This window comes from Petromyzon marinus, chromosome 2 (genome assembly GCF_048934315.1).
Source record: "Petromyzon marinus isolate PM22_M1 ecotype Great Lakes invasive population chromosome 2, UKy_Petmar_22M1.pri1.0, whole genome shotgun sequence".
NCBI lineage: Eukaryota > Metazoa > Chordata > Hyperoartia > Petromyzontiformes > Petromyzontidae > Petromyzon > Petromyzon marinus.
Genome location: NC_133668.1, coordinates 2,033,884 through 2,047,992, shown reverse-complemented (window position 1 = coordinate 2,047,992; position 14,109 = coordinate 2,033,884). Strand labels below are relative to the sequence as shown.

The window sequence follows — 14,109 nt, the reverse complement described above, 5'->3', positions numbered from 1 at the left end:
GTGAACACGCCCGGCGGTGAACACGCGTGGCGGTGAACACGCCCGGCGGTGAACACGCGCGACGGTGAACACGCCCGGCGGTGAACACGCGTGGCGGTGAACACGCGTGGCGGTGAACACGCGTGGCACAAATGCGAAGCGACAAACATTGGCAACCGCTGCGAGGGCTCGCAGGAAAAAAGTTTCGGCAGTGTGGGCTCGTGCTGCACGGTTAAGGCTGCCGAAGACAAACTGCCTTTGATGTTCACAATTTGTCTTGGTCTCAGCTTGTAGAAAATTTCCATCTTGATAACATTAAATTTCCCACTGTGGTCCGCCTGGCATAGCAATGTGTAATTTCCATCTCTGGCTTTGGCTTGCCGTCTGAAGATGATAAATACTTCAAGCTCCTTCGAGCACACAGATGTTTTACTTTCATTTTAAATAACTCCTTTGAAAGCATTTTGGGGTTTTTCTGCTCGGCAACATGAAAAGAAATGATTACTAATGCAGTTAGTCTGGTGCTGACAGTCATGTGATGCCAGCACACACAGGGGTTAGAGATATACACATTTTAATGCATAATTTAAAAGCATCTCAAAAATGAGAAAAAAGTCGCCTATCCAACGTTAGAGCTTACGGTTCATCCATTCAACTGCTATTGTTTAACAGTGTCCTGGTAACGTCACTAGTGCCTTCCCTGCCGATTGCCTCTTTCTCTTTTCAAGGACCTTTGTGAGATGGAGCAGTAGAGGGGGCTGGAGTTAGGCACCCCAGCGCCCAATACCGATCGGAGCTACCTGTTTTATCAGCCTTACAGCCACGGAACCTGTATGTATGTTGACGTTTTTTCGCACCGTACGTAGCCAACCATGCTAATCGGAGGTGTGGGGGACGGACAACAAACATCACGCGAACTTTGGTCATCCTCACATTGGCTTTTGGGTGACCATCGAACAAAGATGGTCACCGCATCGCGTGCTTTCACATGCGCTTCTGCGGCCGTCTGGAGCGCTCTTCCTTCTGTAATTAGGAAGCCACTGGCGCGATGCAATTTTAAATCTCGATTGACAACCCGTATCTTTAGAACTGCTTTTTCTGCTGTCATTCCCCTGCACTTCTGATGAGTACGGTTGGCTATATATGGTATGAAACAAAAACAACTATATACATACGACATGACCGTGTTCCTCAGCGGCTTCCTCCCCCTTTGCGTCATCCCCTGCAGGAACATTTTCTTCACGATCTTTGGGAGGAACAGCAGGATCGAGCGGTGCGATATGGATGGGGGCAACTGCACGAAGCTGGTGTACAGCAAGATAACGTACCCACAGGCCATTACGCTCGACGTGATCGCCCACCTCGTCTACTGGGCAGACATCAGCTTCGACTACGTGGAGGCGGTCGACTACGAGGGCCGCAAGAGGCACATCGTCTGCCGCCACGTAGGTCTGCCCGCAGTGGCGGGCGCCGCTCTCTCGCGCCTCACGCCACCGCGGGTTTCTCCCGCGCCCGACGTCACGCAACCGAGGCCTAGTTCACACGCAGGAACGAACGGTCGGCTTTTTCTCGGCATGCTGCGGCGGGGGGAAAAAAGAAAGAAAAACACGTGATTTGGTTGCCATTTCTTGACTTTACTTCAGTTCCGCTTATAATTGTGCGTGATGCAGTTCCCACTAAACACAAATCAGGATGTATTTATTGTCTGTGTGGAGACATAATCTTGAAGTTGATGAAGGCAATCCTCTAAACTTTCAGAGTATTCATGATGTTACAGACATTTGCATTGTTTTATTTTTCCAGAAAGCATCTACAGCAGTGCATTATGAAGGTCGCATTAACCACTGGTGTTTCCGCTGTGGCGATAGCGAGCGCCTTCACGTTTTCGCTTAGTTACCCAAGACAGTCATTCTCCCTTCGCCACTGCACCGAGACCCACCGGCATCGCCCACTCCCCTCTACCTCTCCCAGGTTGATCGCCTGTTTGGCCTGACCATCTTTGAAAACTACATCTACGGGATCAGCATCAAGTACAGCGCAAGCGAGCACATGTCCCTGGTTCGCGTGGACCGCTTCAACAGCAGCGAGGTGCAGGTGCTGGCTCACACGGCGCGAGTCGGCGCCGTCTTCGTGCACCACAGCAGCAAGCAGCCCACCGGTGAGTGCTGCCACCACCAACACCCCCGGCCACCACCACCGCCACCGGCCACCATCCGCCACCGTGTGGCACCCCGCCATCGTTGCCCCGCTTGTGACGCCGGCCATCGCGCGTGCCCTGTGTGTGCGAGCGAATCACAAGCAAGTGGCGGTTAAACCGATTTAGTGTGTGTGTGTTATGTACGTTCAACTTATTTTGCGCCGTGCGTAGCCGACCGTGCTTATCGGAGGTGCGGGGGAAAGGACAACAAGCTTGCACGCCAAAAAGCATTTCTAAAAAAATCTAGTTTTTCAGTCCCTACAAGTCGTGTGGTGAAGTTAGAATATGTCCATGTGCTCGGCATTTGAAGGCCTGAAGACCAGAATCGTTGATTTCACCGTGAATGTGTTCAGGGAGGCAGTGCCATATCCGGACAGCAGAGTGAAGGGATCTTCTGTCCAGGGAGCAATGTTCTGGCAACTGGGGGGGCAAGGGTGCGGCTTGGCAAGGGTTGCGCATAATCGGGTCGCATGGCGTCTTTCAGATGCAGGGTGGAAGTATGGCCTGAGTTTTTGGTATGGTTTCTCGTGATTTGTAGGGTAAGAGCATGGGCTTAAAAAAAAAACTTTGCAACTGGTATTAGCCCAAACATCCAAATTCCGAAATATTACCTGCAAATAATTCCATTGGGATGACACACAGCGGCGACATTGCCCCTTAATTTGTCAGGACCCTCCTGAAAATGAGCCTTGAGACGCGGCGAGGCTCTCCTGGGTAAAGAAGTGAAATATTTTAACGTGAATAATTAAGGAGGAGCTCAGTGCGTACCATTGGACGAGACTTCATTTTGCAATTCTGGTGCAACGAGTACTTTGTTTACTCCTGAAACACGGTTCTTTGTTGCAAGTGGCATTTTCTCTTTGCACATTTAAACAGAGATGTATTTACTTGCCATCGTGTACTTCCCGACTATATTCATGCAATCGATATAATTTTCGCTTGCAAATTGCCTAACATCGTAACCATACATCAAGGTACTGTATACTATAAAGGACATACGCATCACGACTACTGAAGAAAGGTAAACAAATTAACTAGAATATTCTCCTATCGTTATTCAGCAGGAATACACATATTCTTTAAATTTATAACAATATTTAGATTTACAATGAGCCTTCATAAAAACTGGTAATATACACGTGCACATGTTTAAAATCCACACAATAAGTGTCTTAAGCGGTAAAGCATCGTTTATGATTTATGGTATAGGAGGGCAATTTTTTCCTAAGTGCCATATTATCCACTCGGATCGCTTACCTGTTGTCACAGTAGAGAAACAATTATGTAAATCCCATTTGTTCAGTGCAGTGAGTGAGTCAGATAGAGGGAACCCATTACCCTGAATCTTCCCAACTACCACAGCTTATTTCCAGTTCCTTATCTTGCTCAAAGTGCCATCTGTATCATCCTCAATAATGCATGGCCTTATTTTTGTTTGATATTTGTGACCTCATTATTCCACCCTGGGCTGTTTCATGCTGTCAGATGTGCGAGTTAAAAGGAGTTTATAGACCAAGCGCTTCCACGAGGCGCTTTGCCGGGCTCTTTTCAACCCGCTTTATTTCCTCGTCGCACCTTTAAATCAAAACGGGGCAGATTCCCATTCGCACTTGCGAACGATCAGAGCGTTATCAGCGACAGCGCTGCGGTGGGAAATCGCAACTTTTCAGCCGCGATTTGCCGGCATTATTTCTGCTCGTCGGTTGAGTTTCCCCCACGTGCCGATCCCGGCGCGCGCGCCACGTCGCCCCCGACCCCCGTCACCCCCCCTCGCCCCGTCGCAGTACACGGCCACGCTTGCGAGCCGGACGAGCATGGCCGACGCGGGGGCTGCTCGGACATCTGCCTCTTCTCCGCCGGCTACAAGGTGCGCAAGTGCCGCTGCCACAGGGGCTTCAACCTGGACAGCGACGGCCGATCCTGCACAAGTGAGTCCTCGTCGGCCTTCAGGGGCCCCTCCGACGTACATGCGTGTGTGTGTGTGTGTGGATGTTGAACTTCTACGGGCACCGCACGTAGCCGATCGCGTCTACCGCGGCGATCCCTGGCGCTCCCCACGCACGCAGGGGTTCTTGATTCCGCGCCCTCCGCCAATGTCCCAGAACCCAAGCACGAGCTCTTCCTGCTGTACGGGAAGGCGTTCCCGGGCGTGGTGCGCGGCATCGACATGACGGGGAGCGTGCAGGACGACTTCATGATCCCCGTGGAGATGTTGGTGAACCCCCGCGCCGTGGACTTCCACGCCGCCACCGGCTTCGTCTACTTCGCCGACTCCAGCCAGTTCCTCATCGGGCGGCAGAAAATCGATGGCACTGCGCGCGAAGTCCTCTTGGCAAACAGTGCGTGCCTTTCGTGTGGCCGTTCCTCTAACCGTTGTGCCAATGTTTAAGGGTGGCGCGAGCTCGCCGGAAGTTTCCCCGCGGTCTCCGAGGCCGAGGGCGTGTGCTTGCACAAACCCGTTGCTGTGTTAGGGACGCGTCCCCCACCAGATCTCGAGTTAAGTTTTCATTATCCTCCATCGACGGTGGTGTACACGGTAGACATGGAGCACATTATTCACAATAAAGGTTTTTGGGTGAGATCGCGTAAATGTTTAAATGTGTCGTGACCCTCCACCACCCGACATTTTGGCACAGTTATCAACCTCGTGATCCTCGTGTTAAGGTTCCGTACCATCGTAGTTTTGAGTGTTTTTACACATCGTCAGGATGAGTTCTCTTGGTGGATTTACTCTCCAACACACCGGTGTGCTGAAGTAGTAACCAATTGGCGCGTTTTGTTTACGTGACAAACCTTACTGGCTGTGTCGGGAGGTGGAGGGTCAGGACACGTTTAAACTTATGCGATCTAACCCAAAAACCTTCATTATTAATAATATTGGTTGCAAAAGCTTACGTGTTGAACTGAGGGAGCACATTACTCTTAATATGCCACATACAGAAATCCAGTTAGCCTGGCCCCCCCTTGCAAAAAGACTTGTTTTGCCCTTCTATTACGCTGCCATTTACATTTGTTAAATTGGGCAAGGGCACACTTTTAATGGCATTTGTTGTTTCTCAAGCGTACACCATCTGGTGCAGTGCACAGAACACAGCCCCCGAGCAGATTTCAAGTTGGTGGTTGACTGTTGCTGCTGTTTGGGTTCAACACAGGATAGCTGTTAGCAAAGCACAGATGTAATCCACTGCCAACACAGCGCAGGGTCGTTTCGCTGAACTCTGGCACAAGCTGCTACCACTTTGTTCACTAATGAATGCTCACGCGGCCCATTTTCAATGAAGCACCATGACAGAGCACAGACGATGCCAATATCGCATGAAACACGTAAAATGAAGCAACTTTGTTCTTCATAGATGATAAATGCAATCGGTGAACTGAGGACACCTTTGTGAAATATGAATTCACGCTGTATGAATTGACCTGCATAACGAGCCCTTTTCCTCCACTACCTCACTGCAGGAACATAGATGGCAGTGTGATTTGTTTGGAGCATAGCACAATTGATAAACGCCGGCGACGGGATGAGCCCGTTGCTTGAAATGCGTCTCGTTCCTTCTCCTGACGCAAGAGCCTTAACGCCGTTATTTACTGCCGCCCGCATGTCCAGATGTCAAGAACGTGGAGGGGATTTCCGTGGACTGGATGGGCGGTAATATTTATTGGACGGACGACAGGCTGAAGGCCGTCAAAGTGGCGCGCCTGGAGAACGCCTCCCAGTCGTGGAAGACCCTCGTCACGGGGGAGATGGTGCACCCGAGATCCATTGTGGTGGATCCCTCGCGCGGGTACGCCGCCATCATTAGCCGCTGTCTCGAACTGCGACGCGTCTCTCACCTTCTCTGCATTGGCGGCTGCTCAAGGGTTAAACCGTCGTGCGGACTCCGGTCATCATCGAAGCCGCAGCAGCAGGAGGAGCAGCAGGAGCAGGAGGAGCAGCAGGAGCCGGAGGAGGGGCAGCAGGAGCATGCTGCTGCTGCTGCTTCGATGGCTAGCCACCGAAACACAGACGGTCACCGCATCGCGAGCTTTTGGATGCGCTTCTGCGGCAATTTGGAACTCTCTTCCTTCCGACATTAGGAAGCCACTGGAGCTATGTGCTTTTAATTACTCTAGAATAAATAATAAACGTCATTTCTTTTAAACTGATTTTTCTGTTTAGTTTGTTCTCCTTCCCCCGCACTTCCGATTAGCACGGTTGGCTACGTACGGTGTCAAATAAGTTAAACATATTCTTTGGTTCTATTCGGTAAAGTCACGTAGGTAAAAAATAAAACAACAAAAATCACGACGTTTTGGCCGCAACACAAGCGGCCTTCATCAGGTGAAGGGACCAGGCTGTCTCGAGGACAGCGCTGGAGTGAAACACAGCCACGCTCAGACCGCGACCTTTAAGCTGTGTGCGAGGAAACAAGGTGCCTTGACAAAGGAATTAGCATAACAATTAGCATTTGATTGGCCGACTTAGCATGATGAACGGTGTAGAGGTGGTGTACATGCGGGTGCACATGCCGGTTGGCGTGGGGGGGAGGGGGAGTTTACCTATTGATGGTGTGAAAAGGGAATTTTTAAGAGCTGCGAAAGTTTGGGGTACCACTACTTAAAAAATATACTGTACCATTGAAAATTACTTTAATGTTTGGTTCGATTTAGAACATCTTTCCAATGGTTGCTTAATTTGAAACCATCTTCTCGGTTGAAATTGTGTCTGTGTTTGTAGATCTGAATTGCCTCGTGAACAAATCTCTGATAAAAACCCGTGGGTTTGCAAAGAACCTTGTTATCGGAGAAAATTATATCGTGATCACCCACAGCGTTGTAACAGTGATCAGCTACGGCAGAAGAATTCGTTCTGCCATGTTTCAAATCTGATTTGTGCTCGCGAATTCGGTCAGAGACATGTCGCTTTGTCTCCCCGATATAGCAATCACCGCAGGTACAACTCAATTTGTAAACCCCGGGGTACTGTTAGTCAGGAATGACATCCTTCACGGATGGGATCAGATCACGAATTTTGTGTACTGTATTGAACCGAACCTGGATCTTGTGTTTGTTTAGAATTTTGGAAATCTTTTTAGTAACGCCTGCTATATATGGTAGTGTGATGGTTTTGACCGGAGTATCAAGTGGTTGTTTCTGTATGGAGGGAGAAACAGCTTGGCGGATGGTACGGTCAGAGTATCCATTCCTTTTGAGGGCCAGGTGTACATGTTTTAATTCACTGGTCAGGTGGTGTTGGTCCGAAATGCAATGAGCCCTATGGTATAAAGTTTTGATGAGAGAATTATTTTGGGCTGGGTGGTGGTGGGAATCAGGTTTCAAGTAGGAATCTGTGTGGGTGGGTTTCCTGTAGACAGAATGCCCCAATGAACCATCAGGTCTCCTCTCAAACAGAACATCTAAGAATGGTAGCTTGCCATCTTTCTCCACTTCCATGGTGAATTTGATGGCGGGATGTCTGGAATTGATGTGGTGTAGGAAAAGGTTCAGAGCTGTTAGGCCATGTGACCAAATGACGAAAGTGTCATCCACATATCTCTTCCACAAGTCTATTGTGGCGGAAACGTCGTGATTTTTGTTGTTTTATTTTTTACCTACGTGACTTTACCGAATAGAACCAAAGAGTATGGATCCTTGCAGTCACGAAAGCTTTAAATCTAGAAGTTAAACATACATACGTACGTACAAAAGTGTGTCTTTGGCTGTATATCGGATCTGCCTTGCGACCTCACCAGCCGGACTGGACTGCACTCTACAATTGGTTTATCAGCTAGCAACAGTTGTACTTTGCAGAAAGTAACATGGGGAGACCGACTGGTACCCACCAAGGGAATGTGGGTTTCCACCACTGCACAATATTGTTAAGCACCCGTCATCGTTTGGTTTACAGTTTTTTTAGTTTTTTTCCGTATTTATTTTGGCGGAGTTATCAACCTCGTGGTCATCGTGTTAGCGTCCTGTAGCTATCGTAGTCGTAAGCGAGTCTTACGCAGCACCAGGATGAGCACCCTTGGTGGCAGCACTCTCAGTTGGAGGGGAACACATTTCGAAAAGCCTGCTGATCAGAGGCCGCTGACGCTGGGGAGGGCTTGGGTGACCGTAGCTGAGATTACAGACTCGTGGTGAAAATGATTGCAACTGAGCAAACTCCTACAAACTTAATAACGCTTCCATATCGCATAAAGACCTGCCAGATTTTTCAGGGATTTACTCACGTGTCCTCGATCTTTCAATTAAAAATAATTATCCTGTTTGGTCATTCACAACGGTATACCGTCGTGTGCTGGTATATCCAGAATCTAAAATGATGACATTACCATAAACTCAATTAAACCGCTGTCCCGCCACTCTACCCTAAACTTTAAAAGATCCCAAAACCAAGAACCCTTGCTCATTTCACCCCCCCCCCCCCCCCCCCACAGAATATAGAATATACTGTAGAAGTAATGTCAGTGAAGCTCTCACCTAGTTATAAAGAGGACTTAATTGCATTTTAACGTAAGTACTCTACTTTCACTTTTCAATTTTCAAAAAGTAACCCAAGCAATTTCCTTGCATGAATTGCCGCAGCGGGCTGACAAAAGTGGTTGTGGCACGGACCTCAGCAGACTGCAGATTGACCCCTGCTACAGCAATGTGGAGTTCCCAACCACTGGCTCGGCGCTCTAAATGGGAGAGTGAGGCAGAGGGTAATTGCTCATTTGAGCAGGATATCACACGCGACCTTCCGAGACCATTGCACGAATCTCACGCTTCGATCAGATTTATTTCAGCGAGCCGTTGAACCGCCCACACCCCCACCCTCACCTTGCCTACCTGGTTGCAGACACATGTACTGGACAGACTGGGAGGAGGACCTAAAGAGTAGCAGAAGTGGAAAGATCGAGCGAGCCTGGATGGACGGTACCCACCGTGAGGTCTTCGTCTCCTCCAAGACCATGCTGTGGGTTAATGGGCTCTCCCTCGACTCATCTGCGGGAGTGCTCTACTGGTGTGACGCTTTCTTCAACCACATTTCCAGCATTGACATAAACGGCTCCAACCGTAAGGTGAGGCTGATAAAAGAGCGCTTGTTCAATCTTATTTCTTTCGCTCTCGTGTTTTATTGCTTTGACTGCCAATAGAATGTCACTGTAAAGATCACCTCGTGTTGTTTTGTATTGATTTAGTTGTATGAATAAGACAGTTATGAATGCCGCTACACTTCAGTAATCAGGCCTGACATGTTTTATATTTTCGAATTCGTAACAGTCTCAGGAAGCCCACTTTGGGTGACATTGGCAGTTGAGTGGCAAGATGGAATTTTTCGACTCCAACTAATCTGTCATTTAAAGTGGCAGTATCCTCGTACAAGCTAAACAGTGCTATAAAGCACCCTTATCAGATGCTTTATAGCTTTCAGCCAATACAGGGGAATATGAATGCCATTTTTGGAGTAATGGGTGTCGGTCAGGCTTGATTAATTGAAATGGCACCGAAAATATATGTTAGAATTATTTGATTGCACTGTCCTCACCCTGCAGGTTTATTTAAGCATTCATGGGTTAAGTAAATATACATTAGATTTTTTATTAAGGCACATTACGTTTAACCTCGATAACACACTGGGGAAAAAAGCTGCAAATTTGTTGATATTTTCTGTCTTGATTTGAAGCTTTCTTGACTGCAGGAATCCATACTCTTTGGTTCTTTTGGTAAAGTCACGTAGGTAGAAAATTAATAGATCACGACTTTTCGATCGCAACACAAGCGACCGCCTTCAGGTGAGAGAGAGGGAAAGCTACTGAAACAAGGTCTTACATAGGCCTGAGATGGGTGCAGCCTCAGGGTAAGAAGGCGGGGCTAGAGACGGTCTTCCTGAGGCTGTGGAAGTGGCTATTGTACTGAGAGATTAGCATGTCAATGCACGAGCTAAGTATGCCGCAGCATCGGTGACTTGCCTAGTAGGTCGCAGCATCGGTGACTGAGTGAGAAGGACATCCAGTCCGTCAATACAAAGACATCCAACCTAATAATGCAACTCAGAGAGTCAGCTAAAATCCCAGGGATGATGGAAACATCACAGCAGGTTAAGACTTTACCTGGTTAATCATGTCCTTCCAATGATTGCTCAATGTGTACCCATCTTCTCGGTTGAAGTTGTGCCTGTGTTTATATATCTGGATGGCTTCATGAACAAATCTCTGATTTTCTTTATGTAGGAGAAGATTCCACCCAGTATCCACTCTTGGTGGTGATGTTGGTGGTGCCTGGGCAAAGATTTCGCCAGATCTATTCTTCTCAAAACAGTTATCCCACAGCAGGTAGTGCTGAGCGGGGTAGCCCAAAAACATGAATGCAAAGTGCAACTCTTTGTTAGGTAATGTAAGTCACACGCAGCAACTGTGTTCAAGCGAAAGAAGTTCAACATCAACATACAAATGGCCTATTTAGTAGTGCTCATTTCCATCAGAGGCCCTGCACTAGTGAGGGAAATTTCACGTTCCCATGCTGGGTCAATTTCTTTGCCTGCAAATGACCACTGCAGATGTGTGTTTCTATATTGTGGTCGTCTATTCAAATGATATTGGGGAAAGAGCATGATTTGACTCGTATATTTCCAATTCTGAGTCATGCACTGTATCTACTGTACCTCGGGGGCCAGAGATTCCCTGTAGTGCTTCAATTGTACGATAAACATGCACAAATATCCACGGTCATATATTTGTAATGTTAAATATTGCTGAGACAGCTATGGATTCATACAGTGCACAAGTGAGAATTCAGAGCTTTAGATGTGGAACAGCACAGTCGTGCCTCACTACAATTTCCTCAGTCCGCTGCCTCGCAAATGCCTTCATCTAAATTTAATCATAGTGTATCGTGCAATTGTAATCTGTGCCAGTCGTTTTCAATCTTCTGAGTCAGACATTAGCAGACACTCCAAATCCATAGCACTTAGGGTGGCACTGGTGGCGCAGCGGTTCGCGCACCGCGCTACGAGCTTGTAACCAGTCACGGCTAACAGCGGTGGTGAGTGACATGCGACCCGGTCGTAGCACCGTGCCCACTTCGATAACCCCACACTGCCCGGCGTGGTGAGGCGTGGTTCGAAACAGCCGCCTATTCCTGACGTGCCATGGGAGTGTCTCCAGCAGTGGATTTACAAATGGCTGACATGTTCGATTGCTCCCACTGCGTCGATGCGGTTCGGCTCCACAGGGGAACGGGCCGCCCTCCCGTGGTGCACACGCCGCTCCAGTGCAGCGACTCGGGGGCGGTTGATCTGTTAACATCTTCCCTGCAGCGCTGTGAGACACCCAATGTGGGGCGCCACGGTGGAAAGATGTTAGCTACCTCGCCTGGTATGCAGGAGGTTGTGGGTTCGATCCCGAACCTGACACCTGCATATTTGGAGTTTGCATGTTCTCCCTGGGGTTGCTGTCGATTTTTCTCCAGTTACTCTGGTTTTTCCCTCCACATTTAAAATCAACATCACGCATGTAGAGTATTTGGCTGCTACAGATGTCCACGTGATAAGCCACTTCTGAAAAAGAGCTTTATAGCTCAATGAGCCTTACTGGGTAAAATAAAAAAAATAGTTTAATAATTTAGTTTAGAGTGGTGTGTCTCTAACTCTTAATGTAAACTAAAATTAAATGCCCCTATGCTTGCAACACAGGCTTCTCCAGATTGTATTTTGATGACGATGTTGAATAAAATATTTAGAAACATATATGTATTTTTTTCCGTAGCATTGCTAACTCTAGGGGGTTTTTTTTCCCTTGGTAGAATTCTTACTCCTCACTGAAGAACTTTTCCACGGACAATATGCCTTACATGCATTACTGTACAGTTTCGTTGTGACACATTGAGACATATCGCTCTCTCTCGCTACACACACTCGGCCATGCATCCATCTTAATATGTATGTTGCCTCTCGCTTGACCACAATGCACATCGCACTCCCTTGGAATGTGTGTCACACTTAGATCTCCTCAGACAATGCAAATAAGAGCATCGAACACGTATAGGGTCCAGCGGTAGATCTGGCGGCTCGCAAGCGGCGGGATGCAAGTTCGAACCCTGGATTGAGGTCGAGTCAGTCCATCATCCCCCACCACACCCCGGCCCGCCCCCAATTTGTGCAGAAATCTAGAGCTGTTATCGTTTGGACAGACGGACCCCCGCCATAGGGATGTGGAATCTTCACACCGATGACGGTAGGGCTGTAAAGAGAAATTAGTACTACCTATATGCGTATTTTTTGAGCAGGAAATCGCGTTTGACCCATCGCTGCTTTTTGAAATCTCTCTCGTTATTTATTGTTGGTTTCTGTGTCCCATGTGAGGGTGCAATGTCCCACAAGCCCAAGTGGCTATTATTTCTTCCAGACTGTAACTTGTCTGGAGTAATAACGATTCATCATAACGCCATTTCCAAAACTGTCTGAATTGTTTAGTGTGCCTGTTGATTTTTTTTGTAAGGCACGTCAGTGTGTTTTCTCGCTACTTATTGCCTATGCCGTCTGGCAGGTGATTCTGAACGAACATTGTTGTTACAATGAATCTTCAGGGGCGAGTGCTCAAACTGGCTGGAAGGCTGAGCTGCAGTGTCCACTTTAAAAAAAAAAACTCATTGATTTTATGTCCGCTGGAATAGGGCTTTCTGCAATGGCTCTAAACGTGACCCTAAAGCAAACCTCTGATTAGCAATGAGCGATGGACCCTGACCAAAGTACCATTCAACTTTTTTCTGAGCGAGACAATTAAACTATGCGAGGCTTCTTCTTCTGCGCGCCTTTTCAACAGAAACAAAAAAACGAGGACCAAGATCCAGCTTGAAGCTTTTGCCTCTCAGAGTGGCGGATTAGGCTGATTCGCAGCAAAAGCAGCCTGCCGTGCTGACTCAACATTTTACATCACAGCCACGCACAAAGGTAGCAAAATAGCCTTGGCAGCTTTCATTTTGGAGGTGACTCCGTTGCTGCTTACCAGAGGAGATAGGATAACGCTAATACGCATTTTTGTACACTTCCGTGCATATTCGCATTTGTAGAAATGGGCCAGTATATGGCGGTTTGCTGAACCGGCACTTCTCAGGACATTTTAGTATGAAAGCAAAGGCAGTTAACATGGGCAACGAAGATGCTTTACACCAGGACTACTTCTATGTTTCCAATTCGACCGCGGTGTATACGCAAACCCACCCGAAGCACTTGACTCGAGAAAGGCAGGCATCCTCTTTCGTGGATTATGTTGTCAAATGTAAAAATAACTCAAAAACACTTGAGAATGATTTATGCTCAACCTTTTGCAAAGGATTTCACAGCAATAGGTGAACAATGGAAAAAGTAAACACTGTCGCGCAAGCCTGCGCTGCTGGGCGATGGGAGCTCCTCCTATTAATCTGGACTGCTTGCGAATTTTTGTTCTCGCGAAGAGCCGTTGCATTATTAATGGACAGTTGACAATACCTTTGGGAAGGAAGTCATGAAGAGGCAGGTGGTTTTTACATTTTGCTTGTAATTTGCACAACACCGGGGCTGCAGCCGCACAGGACCTAGCTTGCGGAGAAGGGAATCTTTTGAGAGGTCAGAGGTCAGAACGAGCACACAAAAGAAACAGTTTCTTGCTGACAGACTGCGTGATTTGATGTGCAGCGAGATATGTTTTTGAAAAAGGACTCGCGAGTCCAACGTGTGCACCGTTCGTATAATTTCCTTGGGGACAAATTTCACGACGTTGAACAATGGACGTTGAAAACGTTCACCTCATTTTTTCTGACCGAACACTTCTCTCAGTTGTGTGGCAATTTTTTTTGTTTATATATATGTAACCAGCGTGACAAATCCGCTTTCCATTGCTGCAGATTGCATAGACACCTTTCAGAAAACACATTATGAGAAGCTCAACCAAGTGCTGTTCGAGCCCTCTCCGATCTCATCGCCATGGTCA

General features: G+C 47.7%; 1 protein-coding gene across 7 annotated transcripts in view; it reads left to right on the top strand.

Annotated features, from left to right (window-relative positions):
* LOC116949636 (prolow-density lipoprotein receptor-related protein 1-like) overlaps positions 1–14,109 on the top strand; it is a 289,619-nt gene that overhangs the window by 151,874 nt on the left and 123,636 nt on the right. For all 7 annotated transcript variants that reach the window (XM_076069024.1, XM_032967210.2, XM_032967186.2 and 4 more), the window contains 6 exons: positions 1,208–1,424; positions 1,951–2,137; positions 3,961–4,104; positions 4,279–4,515; positions 5,784–5,961; positions 9,000–9,222. In XM_076069024.1, coding sequence (XP_075925139.1) covers positions 1,208–1,424; positions 1,951–2,137; positions 3,961–4,104; positions 4,279–4,515; positions 5,784–5,961; positions 9,000–9,222 — 1,186 coding nt within the window. The remainder of the gene's footprint in view (positions 1–1,207; positions 1,425–1,950; positions 2,138–3,960; positions 4,105–4,278; positions 4,516–5,783; positions 5,962–8,999; positions 9,223–14,109) is intronic.